Below are 18,280 nucleotides of genomic sequence, written 5' to 3' on the forward strand. Positions count from 1 at the left end.
TTGTCATTTGTTTTATTCATTTGATAATATATCTTGGGCAACTCTCCATGTTGGTTGTGTATGTGTGTTTTCTTTGAAGTTTCCTCCTTATGCAACTAATGAAATAGGCAAAGTAACTGGCATAAATAGAAGAGAACTTGGGCATGGTGAGTACAAATCTATAAACTTACATTGTGTTCTTACAGAGACTTATAGTACACTTTTGCCTATTTTTTAAAAAATTTTTTTAGTAGTCAATGGACCTTTATTTTATTTATTTATTTATATGTGGTGCTGAGAATAAAACCCAGTGCCTCACACATGCTAGGCAAGCACTTTACCACTGAGCCATACCCTCATCCCCCTATTGTTTTTAATATATTTTTTACTTACTGTTTTCTATTTTAACTTAGGTGCTCTTGCTGAGAAAGCTTTGTATCCTGTTATTCCCAAAGATTTTCCTTTTACCATAAGAGTCACATCTGAAGTCCTAGAGTCGAATGGTATGTATTATTTCTTCCCTAGTGGAAAAAAATGGATTCCCTGTTATATTCTTAACTTTTAAAAAGTAATGTTACAAGTTTATTACTATAGGGCCCAAACCTATTGTATGAAAAATTGTGCTTGGTTAATCATAAACTTGAGTCTGTTCTTTGTTTTGAGTCTAAGTTCTTAGCTAATAAATTATTTGGAAATCAGTATAATACAAGTATTTTTCTTTTTGTAGCTGTTATAATAGATTCAATTTGGCTTACTTGTTTATTTTTGACAAACAAACCATAGAACAAATTGGGTTAGGAATGGTATTAGAGTGAAATAGACATTATTACCTCATGTACATATATCATTACATAACCTATGTGATCCTATAATTTATATAATCAGAAAAATGAGATATTATACTTCATGTATGATCTATCAAAATGTATAAATGCATTCTATTGTCATGTACAACTAATTAGAACAAAAAAGTTTAAAAATTAATTTTTAAAAAAGTTCTTAGATGGACTAGCAAAAAAAAAAAAAAAAGCCATAAAACAAGACCAGCTCAGAAAGAGAAGGGGCCAAAATAAAGCGATCCATTAGACAAGAGACGCTTGTCACATATCATAAGTGAATAACAAGTGGTACTACATGGGAAATTTGGCAAAAAGGTCAAATCTAAGTTAAAAAAAAAAAAAAAAAAACAGTCCATGGTTCAAACTAGGTGTAGTCATTGAAGGCAAAAAGGACCTGGAAGATGTAATAGACATATATCAGATGATCACAATTATAAAAGGAAAGCACCAAAGGTAAGTTCAGAATTTGAAGTAAATACTACTAACTATGACTGAGCTTATTGCCCAATGACAGCCCTAGAGACCTTTAACTTTTCCTTCTGATGAAGGCAACAAAAGAGGTGTTGCTAGTCTTTCTGGGAGGTTTCTAATATCAGAATCTCTATAGCAATACTGTATAATAGAACTCTTTGTGATAATGGGAATCCTGTTTTATCCAGTTGAGGAACTAAATTTATTTCAATTAATTTAAATTTAAGCAGCCATATGTGGCTAATAGCCACTATATTTTAATCATGTATAGTTTGTGGCTTAAGAGAACTTGATTTTTTTTTAATTTGTTGAACCTTTATTGAACTATTGAGAATCGAACCCAGTGCCTCACACATGCTAGGCTACCACTGAGCTACAACACCAGCCTGAGAACTTGATTTTTTTAAAAATTATTTATTTATTTATGTTTTACAGACTACATTTTGATTCTTTGTATTTCATTTCTGTGGTTGTATACAATGTAGATTCATACCATTCCTGTAATCATACATGTATATAGGGTAATGATGTCTGTCTCCTTCCACAGTTTTTCATAAACCCCCCCCCTCATTTCCTTCTACATAATCTAAAGTTCCTCCATTCTTCTCTCACTCCCCACCCTTCTCACCCCCATTATATATCATCTTCCACTTATCAGGGAAAACATTTGGCCTTTGGTTTTTTGGGATTAACTTACTTCACTTAGCATGATATTCTCCAATTCCATCCATTTATTTGCAAATGCCATAATATTATTCTTTATGGCTGAATAATATTCCATTGCGTATATATACCACAGTTTCTTTATCCATTCATCTATTGAAGGGCATCTAGGTTAGTTCCATAATTTAGCTATTGTGAATTGAGCTGCTATAAACATTGATGTGGCTGCATTACTATAGTATGCTACTTTTAAGTCCTTTGGGTGTAAACCAAGGAGTGGAATAACTGGGTCAAAAGGTGGGTCCATTCCAAGTTTTCTTAGGATTCTCCACACTGCTTTCCATAGTGGCTGCACCAATTTGGAACTCCACCAGCAATGTAAAAGTGTGCCTTTTTCCCCACATCCACACCAACATCTATTATTATTTATGTTCTTGATAATAGCCATTCTAATTGGAGTAAGGTAAAATCTTAGAGTTGCTTTAATTTACATTTTTCTAATTACTAGAGATATTGAATACTTTTTCATATATTTATTAATCGCCTGTGTGTCTTCTTCTGTAAAGTGTCTGTCCAGGCACTGGTTTTGAATCGCGGCGCGTTTCCCGCCGCAGGGGTCAGGGGTCGGGGTTCCGTCGCAGGGCGGAGGGAAGAGCGGGCAGGAGGGAGGCGCCTGCGCCAGACGCGGAGGAAAGAAGCTGCGACTAGCCGCCTAGAGGCCGCGGAGTCAGCGAGGACCGAACCAGCCGAGCTGCCGCCGCCGCGTCCCCATGGCGGCTGCCATTGACCCTCATCAGGACCTTGGATACCTCTACTGAGAATGCAGATGAGTCCAACCATGACCCCCAGTTCAAGCCGATAGTTTCGCTCCCTGAGCAAGAAATTAAAACGCTGGAGGAAGATGAAGAGGAACTTTTTAAGATGCAAGCAAAGCTTTTTCGATTTGCTTCAGAGAATGATCTTCCAGAGTGGAAGGAACGAGGCACCGGCGATGTCAAGCTCCTGAAACATAAGGAGAAAGGGACCATACGCCTTCTCATGAGGAGGGATAAGACCCTGAAGATATGCGCCAACTGCTATATCACGCCAACGATGGAACTGAAGCCAAATGCCGGCAGTGACCGTGCCTGGGTTTGGAACACCCATGCTGACTTTGCTGATGAGTACCCTAAGCCGGAGCTGCTTGCCATCCGCTTCCTAAATGCTGAGAATGCACAAAAATTCAAAACAAAGTTTGAAGAATGCAAGAAAGCGATTGAAGAGAGAGAAAAGAAAGGACTGGGCAAAAATGATAATGCTGAAAAAGTGACTGAAAAGCTGGAAGCTCTTTCTGTGAAGGAGGGGAACAAGGAGCTTGGAGAGGAGACCGGGGAGAAATGGGAGAAGCAATGAATCGTCTTAATTTCTTTTCCTTTTTCTTCTTTTTCTTTTTTAATTTTGCCCTGCCCCTCCTTTTGGGTTTATTTTTATTCTGTTATGTTTTAATAAGGGACTTTATATAAAGAACTGAATTCCAACATTCAGGTTTTTTTCTTTTTACCCTATTGAAGATGACTTGAGAAAATCCATTCCCCATGAAAATGTACTGTGCTAACTTTCTTTTCCATAGTGTAAACACTTATAGTCATCAAAAATAGTGAATAAAAAATGCATTTGAAACCTGGAAAAAAAAAAAGTGTCTAGTTCCTTGGCCCATTTATTTATTGGGTTCTTTGTATTTTTGGTGTAAAGATTTATAAGTTCTTTATAAATTTTGGAGATAAGTGCTCTATGTGAAGTGCACATGGAAAAGATTTTCTTCCACTCTGTAGGCTCTTTTTTCACATTATTAATTGTATCCTTTGCTAAGAAAAAGCTTTTTAGTTTGAGTCCATCCCATTTATCAATTCTTGCTTTGATGTCTTGTGGTTTGGGAGTCTTGTTAAGGAAGTCTGATCCTAAACCAACATGATGAAGATACTGGCCTACTTTTTCTTCTATTTGATGAAGGTTCTCAGGTCTAATTCCAAAGTTCTTGACCCATTTTGAGTTGAGTTTTGTGCAGGGTGAGTTAGGGGTTTCATTCCATTTTACTGCATATGAATTTCCAGTTTTGCCAGCACCATTTGTTGAACAGGCTATCTTTTCTCTATTGTATGTTTTTGGCACCTTTGTCTAGTATGACTATATTTACGTGGGTTCATCTCTGTGTCTTCTATCCTGTACCATTCGTCTGCCTGTCTATTTTGGTACTAATACCATGCCGTTTTTGTTACTATTGCGCTGTACTATAGTTTAAGGTCTGGTATTATGATACCTCCTGCTTCACTTTTTCTGCTCAGGATTGTTTTGGCTATTCAAGTCCTCTTAGTCTTCCAGATGATTGCTTTCTCTATTTCTATGAGGAATGTCATTGGAATTTTAATTGGAATTTCATTGAATCTGTATAGTGTCTTTGGTAGAATGGCCATTTTGACAATGTTAATTCTGCCTATCCAAGAACATGGGAGATCTTTCCATCTTCTAAGGTCTTCTTCAATTTCTTTTTTTAATGTTCTGTAGTTTTCATTGTAGAGGTCTCTTACCTCTTTTGTTAGATTGATTCCCAAGTATTTTATTTTTTTTGAAGCTATTGTGAATAGAGTGGTTTTCCTAATTTCTCTTTCAGAGGATTCATCACTTATGAATAGAAATGCATTAGATTTATGCATATTAATTTTATATCCTGCTACTTTGCTGAATTCATTTATTAGTTCTAGAAGTTTTCTAGTGGTGTTTTTTTGGATCCTTTATAGAATCATGTCATCAGCAAATAGTGACAACTTGAGATCTTCTTTTCCTATTTGTGTGCCTTTAATTTCTTTGGTCTGTCTGCTCTGGCTAGTGTTTCAAGGATGATGTTGAATAGAAGTGATGAAAGAGGGCATCCCTGTCTTGTTCCAGTTTTTAGAGGGAATGCTTTCAGTTTTTCTCCATTTAGAATGATGGCTGTGGGCTTAGTATAGACAGCCTTTACAATATTGAGTTATGTTCCTACTATTCATATTTTTTTTAGTGTTTTAAGCATGAAGGGGTGCTGTATTTTATCAAATGCTTTCTCCGAAATCATATGATCTTAACATTAAGTCTATTGATGTGATGAATTACATTTATTGAACCGATCTTGCATCCCTGGGATAAACCCCATCTGATCATGGTGCACTGTCTTTTTAACATATTTTTGTATGCGATTTGCCAGTATTTTGTTATGGATTTTTGCATCTATGTTCATCAGGGATATTGGTCTAAAGTTTTCTTTCCTTGATGAATCTTTGTCTGATTTTGGTATCAGAGTGATACTAGCCTCATAGAATGAGTTTGGAAGGGTTCCCTCCTTTTCTATTTCCTGAAATACTTTGAGGAGTATTGGTATCAGTTCTTCTTTAAAGGTCTTATAGAATTCAGCTGAGGATCCATCTGGTCCTTGGCGTTTCTTGGTTGGTAGACTTTTGATGGCTTCTTCTATTTCCGTGCTTGAAATTGATCTGTTTAAATTGTGTATGTCTTCCTGATTCAGTTTGGGAGGATCATATGTCTCTAAAAATTTGACAGTGTCTTCAATATTTTCTGTTTTGTTGGAATATATAGATTTTTCAAAGTAACATCTAATTATGTTATGTATTTCAATGGTATCTGTTGTGATCTCTCCTTTTTCATCATGAATTCTAGTTATTTGAGTTTTCTCTTTCCTTCCCTTCATTAGTGTGGATAAGGGTTTATCAATTTTGTTTATTTTTCAAAGAACCAACTTTTTGTTTTGTCAATTTTTTGAATTGTTTCTCTTGTTTCAATTTCATTGATTTCAACTCTGATTTTAATTATTTCCTGTCTTCTACTATTTTTGGTGTTGATTTATTCTTTTTCTAGGGCTTTGAGATGTAATGTGAGGTCATTTATTTGTTGATTTTTTAATTTGTTAAATGTATGAGCTCAATGCAATGAACTTTCCTCTTAGTATTGCTTTCAGAGTGTCCCAGAGATTTTGATGTTGTGTTGTTGTTCTCATTTACCTCTAAGAATTTTTTTATTTCTTCCCTGATGTCTTCTGTTATCATTGCATCATTCAATAGCATATTATTTAGTCTCCAGGAGTAGTTTTTGTTATTTTATTGTTGATTTCTAATTGCATTCCATTATGGTCTGATAGGATACAAGGTAGTGTCTCAATTTTTTTGTATTTACTAATGGCTTCTTTGTGGCATAGCATATGGTCTATTTTGGAGAAGGATCCATGAACTGCTGAGAAGAAAGTATATTCGCTCGATGATGGATTAAATACTCTATACATTTCCAAAAGTCTATATCATTGATTGTATCATTGATTGTATTAGTTCTATAGTTTCTTTGTTCAGTTTTTGTTTGGAGGATCTATCTAGTGGTGAAAGTGGTGTGTTAAAGTCCCCTACTATTATTGTGTTTTGATCTATTTCATTCTTAAAATTGAGAAGGGTTTGTCTGATGTACATAGATGCTTCATTGTTTGGGGCATAAATATTTAAAATCATTATGTCTTGCTGGTTTATGCTTCCCTTAAGCAGTATGAAATGTCCTTCTTTATCCCTTCTGACTAACTTAGGTTTGAAGTCCACTTTATCTGATATGAGGATGGAGACCCCTGCTTTTTTACTGGGTCCATGTGCATGGTATGTTTTTCCCCATCCTTTCACCTTTAGTCTGTGGATGTCTTTTTCTATGAGATGAGTCTCTTGAAGGCAGCATATTTTTAGGTCTTTCTTTTTAATCCAATCTGCCAATCTGTGTCTTTTGATTATTGAATTTAGGCCATTAACATTCAGTATTATTATTATGATATGATTTGTATTCCTGGTCATTTTGCTTATTTTTGATTTTTAACTTGATTTGCTTTCTCCTTCGATTGGCTTTTCCTTTAGGGTAGTTCCTCACTTTGCTGACTTGTATTGTTCTTTTTCACTTCCTCCTCATGAAATACTTTGCTGAGAATGTTCTGTAGTGCAGGCTTTCTATATGTAAATTCTTTTAACTTTTGTTTATCATGGAAAGATATTATTTTATTGTCAAATCTGAACATTAGTTTTGTTGGGTATAGGATTCTTGGTTGGCATCTGTGCTCTTTCAGAGCTTGAAATAAAGCCCTTCTTACTTTTAGAGTCTGGGCTGAGAAATCTGCTGATATACATATTGGTTTCCCCTTATAAGTAATCTCATGCTTTTCTTTTGCAGCCTTTAAAATGCTCTTTGTCCTGTATGTGAGGTATTTTCATTATAATGTACCTTGATGTGGCTCTGTTGTAATTTTGTGCACCTGGTATTCTGTAAGCCTCTTATATTTGATTTTCCATTTAATTTTTCAGGTTTGGGAAATTTTCTGATATTATTTCATTGAACAGGTTGTTCATTCCTTTGGTTTGTATCTCTGTGCCTTCCTCAATCCCAATAATTCTTAAATTTGATCTTTTCATGATATCCCATAATTCTTGGAGGGTCCGTTCATGATTTCTTAACATCTTCTCAGTTTGTTCAACTTTATTTTCAAGGTGAAATATTTTGTCTTCATTGTCTGAGATTCTGTCTTCCATGAGATCTATTCTGTTGGTGATGCTTTCTATTGAGTTTTTAATTTGCTTTATTGTTTCTTTCATTTCAAGTATTTCTGTTTGGATTTTTTTTTTTTCAGGATGTCTATCTCTTTATTGAAGTTATTTTGCTTCCTGTATTTGCTCTTTTAACTGTTTATTGGAATGATCATGCATTGCCTGCATTTGCTCTCTTATCTCATCTTTGCTTCATAGATCATTTTAATTATGCAGGTTCTAAACTCTTTTTCTGTCATTTCTACTGCCATGCTGTCATTGGAATCTATCAATAGCATCTTGGTTTCTTAGGGACCATTTCTTCCCGTTTTTTCATATTGTTTCTGTATATTCCCCTCTGGCAGTGAAGATCTGAGGTACTGAAGTTTTGCCCCTGCAGGCTTATTATGACCCTGCAGTTTTCCAATACCTCTCCTTTGAAAGGGAGATCAGTATTAGTAGCACCCAATACAGAGGAAATGCAGCCCTGAACCAGATAGCCCCTATAAAGACTTTAACATTATTGTAATAAACAGGATGACTTCAATTATTATTTATAGTATTTCTAGTTATGGATGAGGAGGATGGGAAGGGTGTAGGATGTAAGTGAGTAAATAGAGGTACCTGTCAAAGGGCCTCCAGTCTCCTGTAGATGTCTCAGGAAGGGAGCTGCCCTTCAAATGATGGTGGCCACGCCCTCAGGAATAATTCAAAATGCCTGCACCAGCCTCCAAAGTAGCTGGGGAACCTCAGCGAGGGCACGCAGAGTCTGCGCGGGAGTAGCAGGCAGGCTCCGTGTCCGGAGTGTGTCTGCAGTGGAGGGGGCATCGAGAACATGATTTTAACTGCTTCTAAAAAGTAAGAAGAAGCCAGGCACAGTGCTACATGCCTGTAATCCCAGCGACTTGGGACACTAAGACAGGAGGATGGTGAGTTCAAAGCCAACCTCAGCAACTTAGACCCTAAGCAACTTAGTAAGACCTTGTCTCAAAATAAGAAATTTTTTTTTTTATAAAAAAAATTTGGATCTGGAATGTTGCTCAAAGGTTGTGTTCTTGGGTTCAACTCCTGATACTCAAAACAACAAAAAAAAAAAAGTAGGAAGAAAAGTCTATTAAATATTTATAAAGAAATTATTGCTAGGCACAGTGTTGCATACCTATAATTTCAGCCACTCAAGAGGCTGAGGCAGTACAACTAGATGGGAAAACACACAAGCAACATGGAAAAATGAGGGAACAAAATGCCACAAACAAACCAAGATGCCCCAATAAGAGAAGTCACTGACAACACAATAGAAGACATGTCCAAGAAGGAGTTCAGAATGTACATAGTTAAACAAACCAAGATGCCCCAATAAGAGAAGTCACTGACAACACAATAGAAGACATGTCCAAGAAGGAATTCAGAATGTACATTATGCAAAGTAAAGGATGGTATAAAGAGTGAAATAAAAGAGAAAATACAGGAATTGAAGGGTCACTTCAATAAAGATTTAGAGATTGTGGGGGAGAAAAAGCAGAAATCCTCGAAATGAAGGAATCAATAAACCACATTATGAATTCAATGGAAAGCATTGCCAACAGACTTGACCATTTGGAAGACAGAACCTCAGATAATGAAGACAAAATATTTAATATTGAAAATAAAGCTGAACATGCAAATAAGATGGTACGAATCCATGCACTTCTAAGAATTATGGGATAACATGAAAAGGCCAACTTTAAGAGTTATCAGGATAGAAGAAGAAGCAAAGATACAAACCAAAGGAATGCACAATCTTTTCAATGACAATATCAGAAAATTTCCCAAACCTAAAGGATGAAATGGAAAATCAAATATAGGAGGCTTATAGGAACCCAAATGTACAAAACTTCAGCAGGCCCACACCAAGACACATTACCATGACAATAACTAAATTACAGAATAAGGATAAAATCTTAAAGACCATGAGAGAAGAAAAGCAAATTACCTATAGGGGAAAACCAATTCAGATCTCAACTGATTTCTCAACCGAGACCCTAAAAACTAGGACGTCATGGAACAACATATTTCAAGTTCTGAAACAAAATGGGTGCCAACCAAGAATATCCAGCAAAATTATTTCAGATTTGAAGATGAAATAAAAACCTTCCATGATGAGCAAAAGTTAAAAGAATTCACAATTAGAAAGCCTGCACTAGAGAACATTCTCAGCAAATTATTCCATGAGGATGAAGTGAAAAAAAAAAAAAAGTGAAAACCAGTGAAGGGAGGAACTCTACACTAAAGGAATAATCAAAAGAGAAACTAAATCAAATTAAAAGCCGGAAATAACCAAAATGATCAGGAACCACAAGTCATATCTCAGAAATAACCTTGAATATTAATGGACTAAACTTTTCAATCAAAAGACATAGACTTGCAGATTGGATTAAAAAGTAACACCCAACAATATGCTTTCTTCAAGAGACTCACCTCATAGGCAAAGACACCCACAGACTGAAGGTGAAGGGATGGGAAAAAACATATCACTCATATGAATTACAGGGGTTTCCATCCTTATATCAGATAAAGTGGACATCAAGCCAAAGTTAATCAGAAGGGACAAAGAAGGTCATTTCATTCTATTGAAGGGAATTATACTGCAGCAAGACATAATGATTGTAAATATTTATGCTCCAAACAATGGATCATCTACGTAAGTCAAACCCTTCTCAATTTCAAGAATTAAATAGACCACAACACAATAATAATTTCAAGAATCAAATAGACCTTGACAAAACTGATTTTAACCCACCTCTTCACTACTGGACAGATCTTCTAAACAAAAACTAAATAAAGAAACTATAGTACTAAATAATACAATCAATAATTTAGACTTAACAGACATATATAGACTGTTTCATCCATCAACGAGAGAATATACTTTTTTCTCGGCAGCACATGGATCCTTCCCTAAAATAGACCATATCTTATGCCACAAAGCAACTCTTAGTAAATATAAAAAAATGGAGATACTATCCTGCATTCTATTAGATCATAATGGAATTAGAAATCAAAGATAATAAAAAGTGGAAACTACTCTTAACATATGGAGACTAAATAATACACTATTGAATGATGAATGGATACTAGAGGTAATTAAGGATGAAATGAAGAAATATTTAGAGGTAAATGAGAATACAGATATAACATTCCAGAATCTCTGGGACACTGTGAAGGCAGTTCTACAAGGAAAGTTCATTGCATTGAACTCCTTTATTAAAAGAATAAAAAGGCAACAAATAAATGACCTAACATTACATTTCAAAGCCCTAGAAAAAGAGAACAGATCAACACCAAAAACAGTAGAAGACAGGAAATAATTAAAATCAGAGCTGAAATCAATGAAATTGAAACAAAAGAAACAATTGACAAAAGTGACAAAACAAAAAGTTGGTTATTTGAAAAAAATCAATAAAATTGATAAACGCCTAGCCATGCTAACAAAGAGAAAAAGTGAAATCTCAAATTACTAAAATATGTGATGAAAAAGGAAATTTCATAATGGACACAACCGAAACACAGAAGATAATTAGAAACTTATGAAAATTTCTACTCGATAAAATAGAAAATATTAAAGACATTGACAAATTTCTGGAGACTTATGACCTACCTAAATTGAATCAGGAGGTCATGTGCAATTTAAACAGAACAAGTTATGAAGTAGAAAATTCGATTGAAAGCCTACCAGTTAAGAAAAGCCCAGGACCAGATGAATTCTAAGCCAAGTTCCACAAGACCTTCAAAGAAGATTTAACACCAATACTCCTCAAATTATTCCATGAAATGGAAAAGGAGGGAACGCTTCCAAACTCATTCTTTGAGGCTAATATCACCCTTATACCAAAACCAGACAAAGACACATTAAGGAAAGAAAACTTCAGTTTTTTATGTTCATCCCTGATGACATATTAAAACATATTAAAAAGATAGTGCACCATGATCAAGTGGGGTTGATCCCATGAATGCAGGGTTGGTTGAATATACACAAATCAATAAACATAATTCATCAATAGAGTTAAAAGCAAAAATCATATGATCATCTCAATAGATGCAGAAAAAGCATTTGACAAAATACTGTACCCCTTCATGTTCAAAACACTAGAAAACCTAGGAATAGTAGGAACATACATCAATAGCAAAAAAGCCTTATATGCTAAACCTAACATAATTCTAAATGGAGAAAACTTGAAAGTATTCCTTACAAAAACTGAAATAAGACAAGGATGCCCTCTTTCACCACTTTTATTCAACATTGTCCTTGAAACTCTAACCAGAGAATAGACAGGAGAAAGAAATTAAAGGTATACAAATAGGTAAAGAAGAACTGTAACTATCACTGTTTGCCAATGATATGATTCTGTATTTGAAAGATCCAAAAAAATTCCACCAAAAAACTTCTAGAATTAATAAATTATTTCAGCAAAGTAGCAGACTATAAAATCAATACCCATAAATCAAACGCATTCCTATACATCAGTGATGAATCCACTGAAAAAAATAAAGAACACTATCCAATTCACAATGGCCTCAAAAAAAAATAAAATACTTGGAATCAATCTAACAAAACAGGTGAAATACCTTTACAATGAAAACTATAGAACACTAAAAAAAGAAGTTGAAAAAGACCTTAAAAGATAGGAAAGACCTCTCATGCTCTTGGATAGGCAGAATTAATATTGTCAAAATGGCCATACTACCAAAAGTATTATACAAATTTAATACAATTCCTATTAAAATCCCAATGACATTCTTCATAGAAATAGAAAAAGCAATCAGGAAATTCATTTGGAAAAATAAGAGACCCAGAATAGCCAAGACAATCCTTATCAAGAAAAGTGAAGCAGGAGGCATCACAATACTAGACCTCAAACTATACTACAGAGCTATAGTAATAAAAACAGCATGATATTGACACCAAAACAGACATGTAATAAAATAATAAAAAAAAAAGACATGTAGACCAATGATACAGAATAGAAGACACAGAGACAAACCCATATAAATACAGGTATCTCATACTTCAGACAAAGGTGCCAAAATGTTCTCTGGAGAAATGATAACTTGTTCAACAAATGGTGCTGGAAAAAATGGAAAGCCACATGTAACAAAATGAAATTAAACCCTTATCTTTCACCCTGCACAAAAATCAACTCACTGTGGATCAAAAACTTAGGTACTAACACAGAGACCCTGCAACTTCTGGAAGAAAAGGTAGGTCCAAAATAGTCACCATGTCGACCTAGGACCTGACTTCCTTAACAAGATCCCTAAAGTGCAAGAAGTTAAATCAAGAATCAGTAAGTGGGATGGACTCAAACTAAAAAACTTCTTTTCAGCAAAATAATAATAATAATATGAAGAGCCTACAGATTTTGGATAAAATCTTTACCATATGCACCTCAGATAAAGCATTAAGTTCTACGATATATAAAGAACTCAAATAACACCAAAAAAACAAATAACCCAATCAGTGAATGGACTAAGGAACTGAACAGACACTTCACGGAAGATATACAATCAATCAACAAATATATGAAGAAAAGTTCAACATCTCTAGCAATTAGAGAAATGCAAATCAAAACTACTTGTAAGATTTCTTCTCACTCCAATCAGAATGGCAGTTATCCAGAATACAGGCAACAATAAATGTTGGTGAGGATGTGAGGGAAAAGGTACACTCATTCATTGCTGGTGGGATTACAGATTGGTGCAACCACTTTGGAAGGCAGTATGGAGATTCCTCAGAAAACTTGGAATGGAACCACTATCTGACCCATTTATCCCACTCCTCTGTTTATACCCAAAGAACTTAAAATCAACACACTACAGTGACACAGCCACATCAATGTTTATAGCAGCTCAATTCACAATGGATAAACTATGGAGCCAACCTAGATGCTCTTCAACAGATGAATGGATTAAAAAAATGTGGTGTGTGTGTGTGTGTGTGTGTGTGTGTGTGTGTGTACTCAATGGAATATTACTCAGCTTTAAAGAAGAATGAAATTCTGGCATTTGTTTGTAAATGGATGGAGTTAGAGAATATCATGCTATGTAAAATAAGCCAAACCCAAAAAACAAAAGCCAAATGTCTTCTCTGATATGAGGAAGCTAATTCATAATGGGTGTGGGGGTGGATAGGGAAGAACACGGTTACTTTATATTAGGTAGAGGGAAGTGAAGAGAGGGGAAGGGGTATGGGGGAAGAAATGATAATAGAGTGAAACAGACATTATTACTTCATGGGCATGTATGACTGCATGACCGTTGTGATCCTGCAATATGTATAATCAGAAAAATGAGAAATATGTGTGACCTCTTTAGTGTCTAGGTTATGTATGATTTATCATTTATGTATGATTTATCAAAATGTATAAATGCATTCTACTGTCATGTACAACTAAGTAGAACAAATAAAATTTTAAAACAAGAGACTGAGGCAGGAGGATCACAAGTTAAGACCAGCCTTAGTGAGTCTGTGTCTCAAAAAGGACTTGGAATTTGGTTCACTGGTTAAGCGCCTCTGAGGTTCAATTCTCAGTACCATAACACCAAGAAAAGAAAAAGAAATTATTGATGTAATAATATTCTGCATTTTTAAAAAATTAGTATGTTATAAAGCAAGTCTTTTTCTTTTGATAGGTTCATCATCTATGGCATCTGCATGTGGTGGAAGTTTGGCATTGATGGATGCAGGTAAAAGATTGTGTCTCAAATTGCTACTACTTTGTATATAGTTTGATGAGTAAAAAATATGAGATTTCTTTAAAACTGAATTTTAGTAAGAGCTGAAGTCAGATGATAGATTACCAAGCCAGACCAAAGGTAAGATAATTGCAAAAGTAATCCTTCAAATATCCAGGTATTTCTTGGAATTCTTATTTTTAGATAAAAGTAGTACACTGAAAATTACTTGCCCTAGTGACCCAGGCAATTTTCTCACCTTCCAAAAGGTAGAGCCCCAGAATTTATTCCAATCACCAGAGAAGTTTTGATTAGTAACAGAAAGGATTAGGACCCTTTAGAGAAAGTCAACATGTAATCGTTGAGTTGATTTATATAAGTGACAAAGAACAGTGCTAGTCTTAAAGTGTACAAAGAATTTTAGGAAGATAGACTACAAATGGTTAACCCTGGGTCTGACACACCTGGCTCTCAAAACCAGTCACCAGTTCTCTAAACAGTACAATGATGTTATTTAGGAAGAAAGGGGGGCTGGAGATGTATATAGCTCAGTGGTAGAGCACTTGCCTAGTATGCACAAGGTCCTGACTTCAGTTACCAGTACTGGAAAAAAGAAGAAGGAAAGGAACCTAAACACTAAAGAGGTCACACAAGGAATTCTCTGATAATTTCACACATGTACAGTATATATATATGAAAGGTGGAAAGGAAGACAACCAAAGGTGAAATGAAATAAGTGTGGCTATAACAATAGTAATATTTCAGAAAAATTAAAACGTATCAGGCTAAACAAAGGAAAAATTGCTTAAGGAATTTTTTCCAGTTGTGTTCAGTGGAGGAAAATATAATATACAAGATGGGTGGTAAAATGCTGCTACTGGTTTTCATCTTCTTATATTCATTTAACAAATCTCTGTGCTGCCTGTGAGCCAAGCACTTATCTAAGCTTTTGGGACATGGTTGTTAATAAAATAGCCCTTGTTCTTATGGAGCTTATATTGGAAAATAGAAAAAGTGCTGAAAAAGGTTAATCAAAAGATGAAATAAGAGACATCATACTGGGATGGTGGCATACATCTGTAATCCTCGCTGCTCTGGAAGCTAAGGCACAGGGATCACAAATTTGAGACCAGTTTTGGCAACCAACCATGTCTCAGTTTAAAAAAGGACTAGGAATGTAGCTCAGTGATAGAACCTCTGTGTTCGAGCTGTAGTTCAGATCTTTTGGTCTAAAGAAAAACCCATATTGACAGTTATGTAACGATAAGAACTAAGGGATGAGATTATTAAATCACATTGGTAGTCTTTGAGAAACCATGGAGTTGAGTTTTATACCAAGAACAGAAAATGTTTTTAATTTTAGAAGAGAAAAATGTTTTCTATAAAGTGTAACCCAGTGAACTTGACCTTGACCCTTTTAAATAGTTAATGGAAAGAGTAGTTTATAAATATTTTAGGAAAGAAGGGGACTATAGCAAGAAGGAACCAGAAGAGATTCACCAAAAATAAATAATGCCCTAATAAATTCACTTTTTATTTCTGAAAAAGCTAACTAGATCTAAAGTGGGGAGGATGATGCTGTTGATGCAGTATAGCTAGCTAAAGTCCATCTCCTCAATTTTATGATGTCTGTGTAAGTGATGCAGAAATTTAGACCAAATGGTAAGTGTGCCATCCATGACTGGTTGAAGAGTTAATCTGGTCAACGGGTTGGAGAGGGGGGTCTCACATGGAATACTTTATTCTATCCTGAATCCTGTCCCTTTTAGTGGCACTGGCCTGCCATTAAAAAGGATACTGATAGATAATATTATCTCTAAAAATTTTTAATAGGATGAAAAATATAAAGAAATTAATTTGACAAGAATAAATGTCAAGTGCTATTAGAAGGGCCAAGCAACAATATGCAGTTCAGTTCAAATACATGAGTGCTTCCCAGACTCTTAAGTCAGACACTGTACCCCAGGGATACATGTAGTGCCCACTAAAAAATAAATAAATAAATATAAGCTTAGAGGTACAAAACAAAGATGAAAAGATATTAGCAAATTAAAGAGATAATACAGATGTGTACAGGACACATAGGGGATGAATAATGGTCTAGGTCGAAGGTAATTGGCTCAGAGAAACCACTACGTTTCATCTGGTATTAAAGATTGAGTGGTTAGATTACCACCAGGCATACTAGGATCAGGGCCTGTATTTCACATGAAAGAAACAGCCTGTGCAATGGTATGAAGCCATATAGTATGTTTCTAAATGTACTCAATGTAGAGTGCTTGGGTTCTACCCCAGCACCACCACAACAGGTGGGGGGTAAAAATCTCCTGAAAGTAGATTATTGGAGAACTCGAAATATTTTATGTAAAGGAATGGCATATTTTGAATCTGCCTTTTAACTTTTTTTCTTTTGAGTTATCTATTCCTAACTTAGATAATAGCCTTAGGGGGGTGAGGTAGGACAGCCTAGGAAGTGAAAGGAGAGAAAATCTGGAAAGCCAGGCAGGGAGATTGCTGCCAAAAGAAGAAATGATGTGGACTTGAATTAAAGGAATACCAGTAGATACTTCAGTATTTAAGGGAAAGGATGTTTTTCTTAAAATTTTGAAAGATAAACAGATATTTGTGACTTGACAATATAAGAAATAAGGAAAGAAGAATTGTTGATTGTATATGAATGTCATAGTTACTTTCAACCAAGATGAATACAAAAGGAAAAATATTTATTGAGAGTGATTCAATTTTGAATGAATTAAAATATATATAGTGCTGTAGGGGACATGGGCTAGAGATGTTCAAGAGGTACTTTGTACAACTCCAGGACATGGCAAAGAGAGCTAGGTGGAAGGAAGTAAATATTTAAGTCATGATCATTATAGTGGCAGTTAAACCCTTCAGTGTAGTAACAAAGAAAGAGAGAGAAAACTCAAATTACTAAAATCTGTGATGATAAAGGAAATATCACAACGGATACTACTGAAATGCAGAAGATAATTAGAAAGTACTTAGAAAATTTATACTCAAATAAAATAGAAAAACTTGAAGACATTGACAGATTTCTAGAGACATATTATCTGATGTAGGAAGGTATACACAATTTAAAACAGACCAATTTCAAGCAAAGAAATAGAATACACCATCAAAAGCCTACCAACCAAGAAAAGCCCAGGACCAGATGGATTCTCAGCTGAGTTCTACAAGAACTTCAAAGAAGATTTAACATCAATACTCCTCAAATTATTCCATGAAATAGAAAAGTAGGAAACCCTTTCAAACTCATTCTATGAGGCTAGTATCACCCTTATATCAAAACCAGACAAAGATACATCAAGGAAAAAAACTTCAGACCAATATCCATCATGAATATATACACAAAAATTCTCAATAAAATTCTGGCAACTCACGTACAAAAATATATTAAAAAGATAGTGCATCACGATCAAGTGGGGTTCATCCCAGGAACACAGGGTTGGTTCAACATACAGAAATCAATAAATGTAATACATCACACCAATAGACTTAAAGACAAACTCATGATTATCTCAATAGATGCAGAGAAAGCATTTGACAAAGTACAGCACCTCTTCATGTTCAAAACACTAGAAAAACTAGGGATAGTAGGAACATACCTCAACATTGTAAAAGCTAACTATACTAAACCCATGGCCAAAATCATTCCAAATGGAGAAAAACGGAAAGCTTTCCCCCTAAAAATGAACAAGACAGGGATGCCCTCCTTCTCCACTTCTATTCAGCATTGTCTTTGAAACTCTAACCAGAGAATTAGACTGAAGAAAGAAATTAAAAGTATACAAATAAGTAAAGAAGAACTCAAACTATCACTATTTGCCAACCACATGATTCTGTATTTGGAAAATCCAAAATATTCCACCAGAAAACTTCTAGAACTCATAAATGAATTCAGCAAATTAGCAGGATGTAAACTCAATACCTATAAATCAAATGCATTTCTATACATAAGCGATTAATCCTCCGCTAGAGAAATTAGGAAAACTACCTCATTCACAATAGTCTCAACAAAAATAA

General features: G+C 34.9%; 2 protein-coding genes across 3 annotated transcripts in view; both read left to right on the top strand.

The window, feature by feature from the left end:
* Pnpt1 (polyribonucleotide nucleotidyltransferase 1) overlaps positions 1-18,280 on the top strand; it is a 58,154-nt gene that overhangs the window by 27,583 nt on the left and 12,291 nt on the right. For both annotated transcript variants that reach the window (XM_047522954.1, XM_047522955.1), the window contains exons 16-18: positions 80-146; positions 393-482; positions 14,192-14,245. In XM_047522954.1, coding sequence (XP_047378910.1) covers positions 80-146; positions 393-482; positions 14,192-14,245 — 211 coding nt within the window. The remainder of the gene's footprint in view (positions 1-79; positions 147-392; positions 483-14,191; positions 14,246-18,280) is intronic.
* Positions 2,599-3,597, top strand: LOC124963305 (ran-specific GTPase-activating protein-like). The gene is given in 2 exon segments (XM_047522956.1): positions 2,599-2,752; positions 2,754-3,597. Coding segments are annotated over 2 exon segments (621 nt in total). The 5' UTR covers positions 2,599-2,722; the 3' UTR covers positions 3,345-3,597.

The sequence above is a fragment of the Sciurus carolinensis genome, chromosome 13 (genome assembly GCF_902686445.1).
Source record: "Sciurus carolinensis chromosome 13, mSciCar1.2, whole genome shotgun sequence".
In the NCBI taxonomy this organism is placed as follows: domain Eukaryota; kingdom Metazoa; phylum Chordata; class Mammalia; order Rodentia; family Sciuridae; genus Sciurus; species Sciurus carolinensis.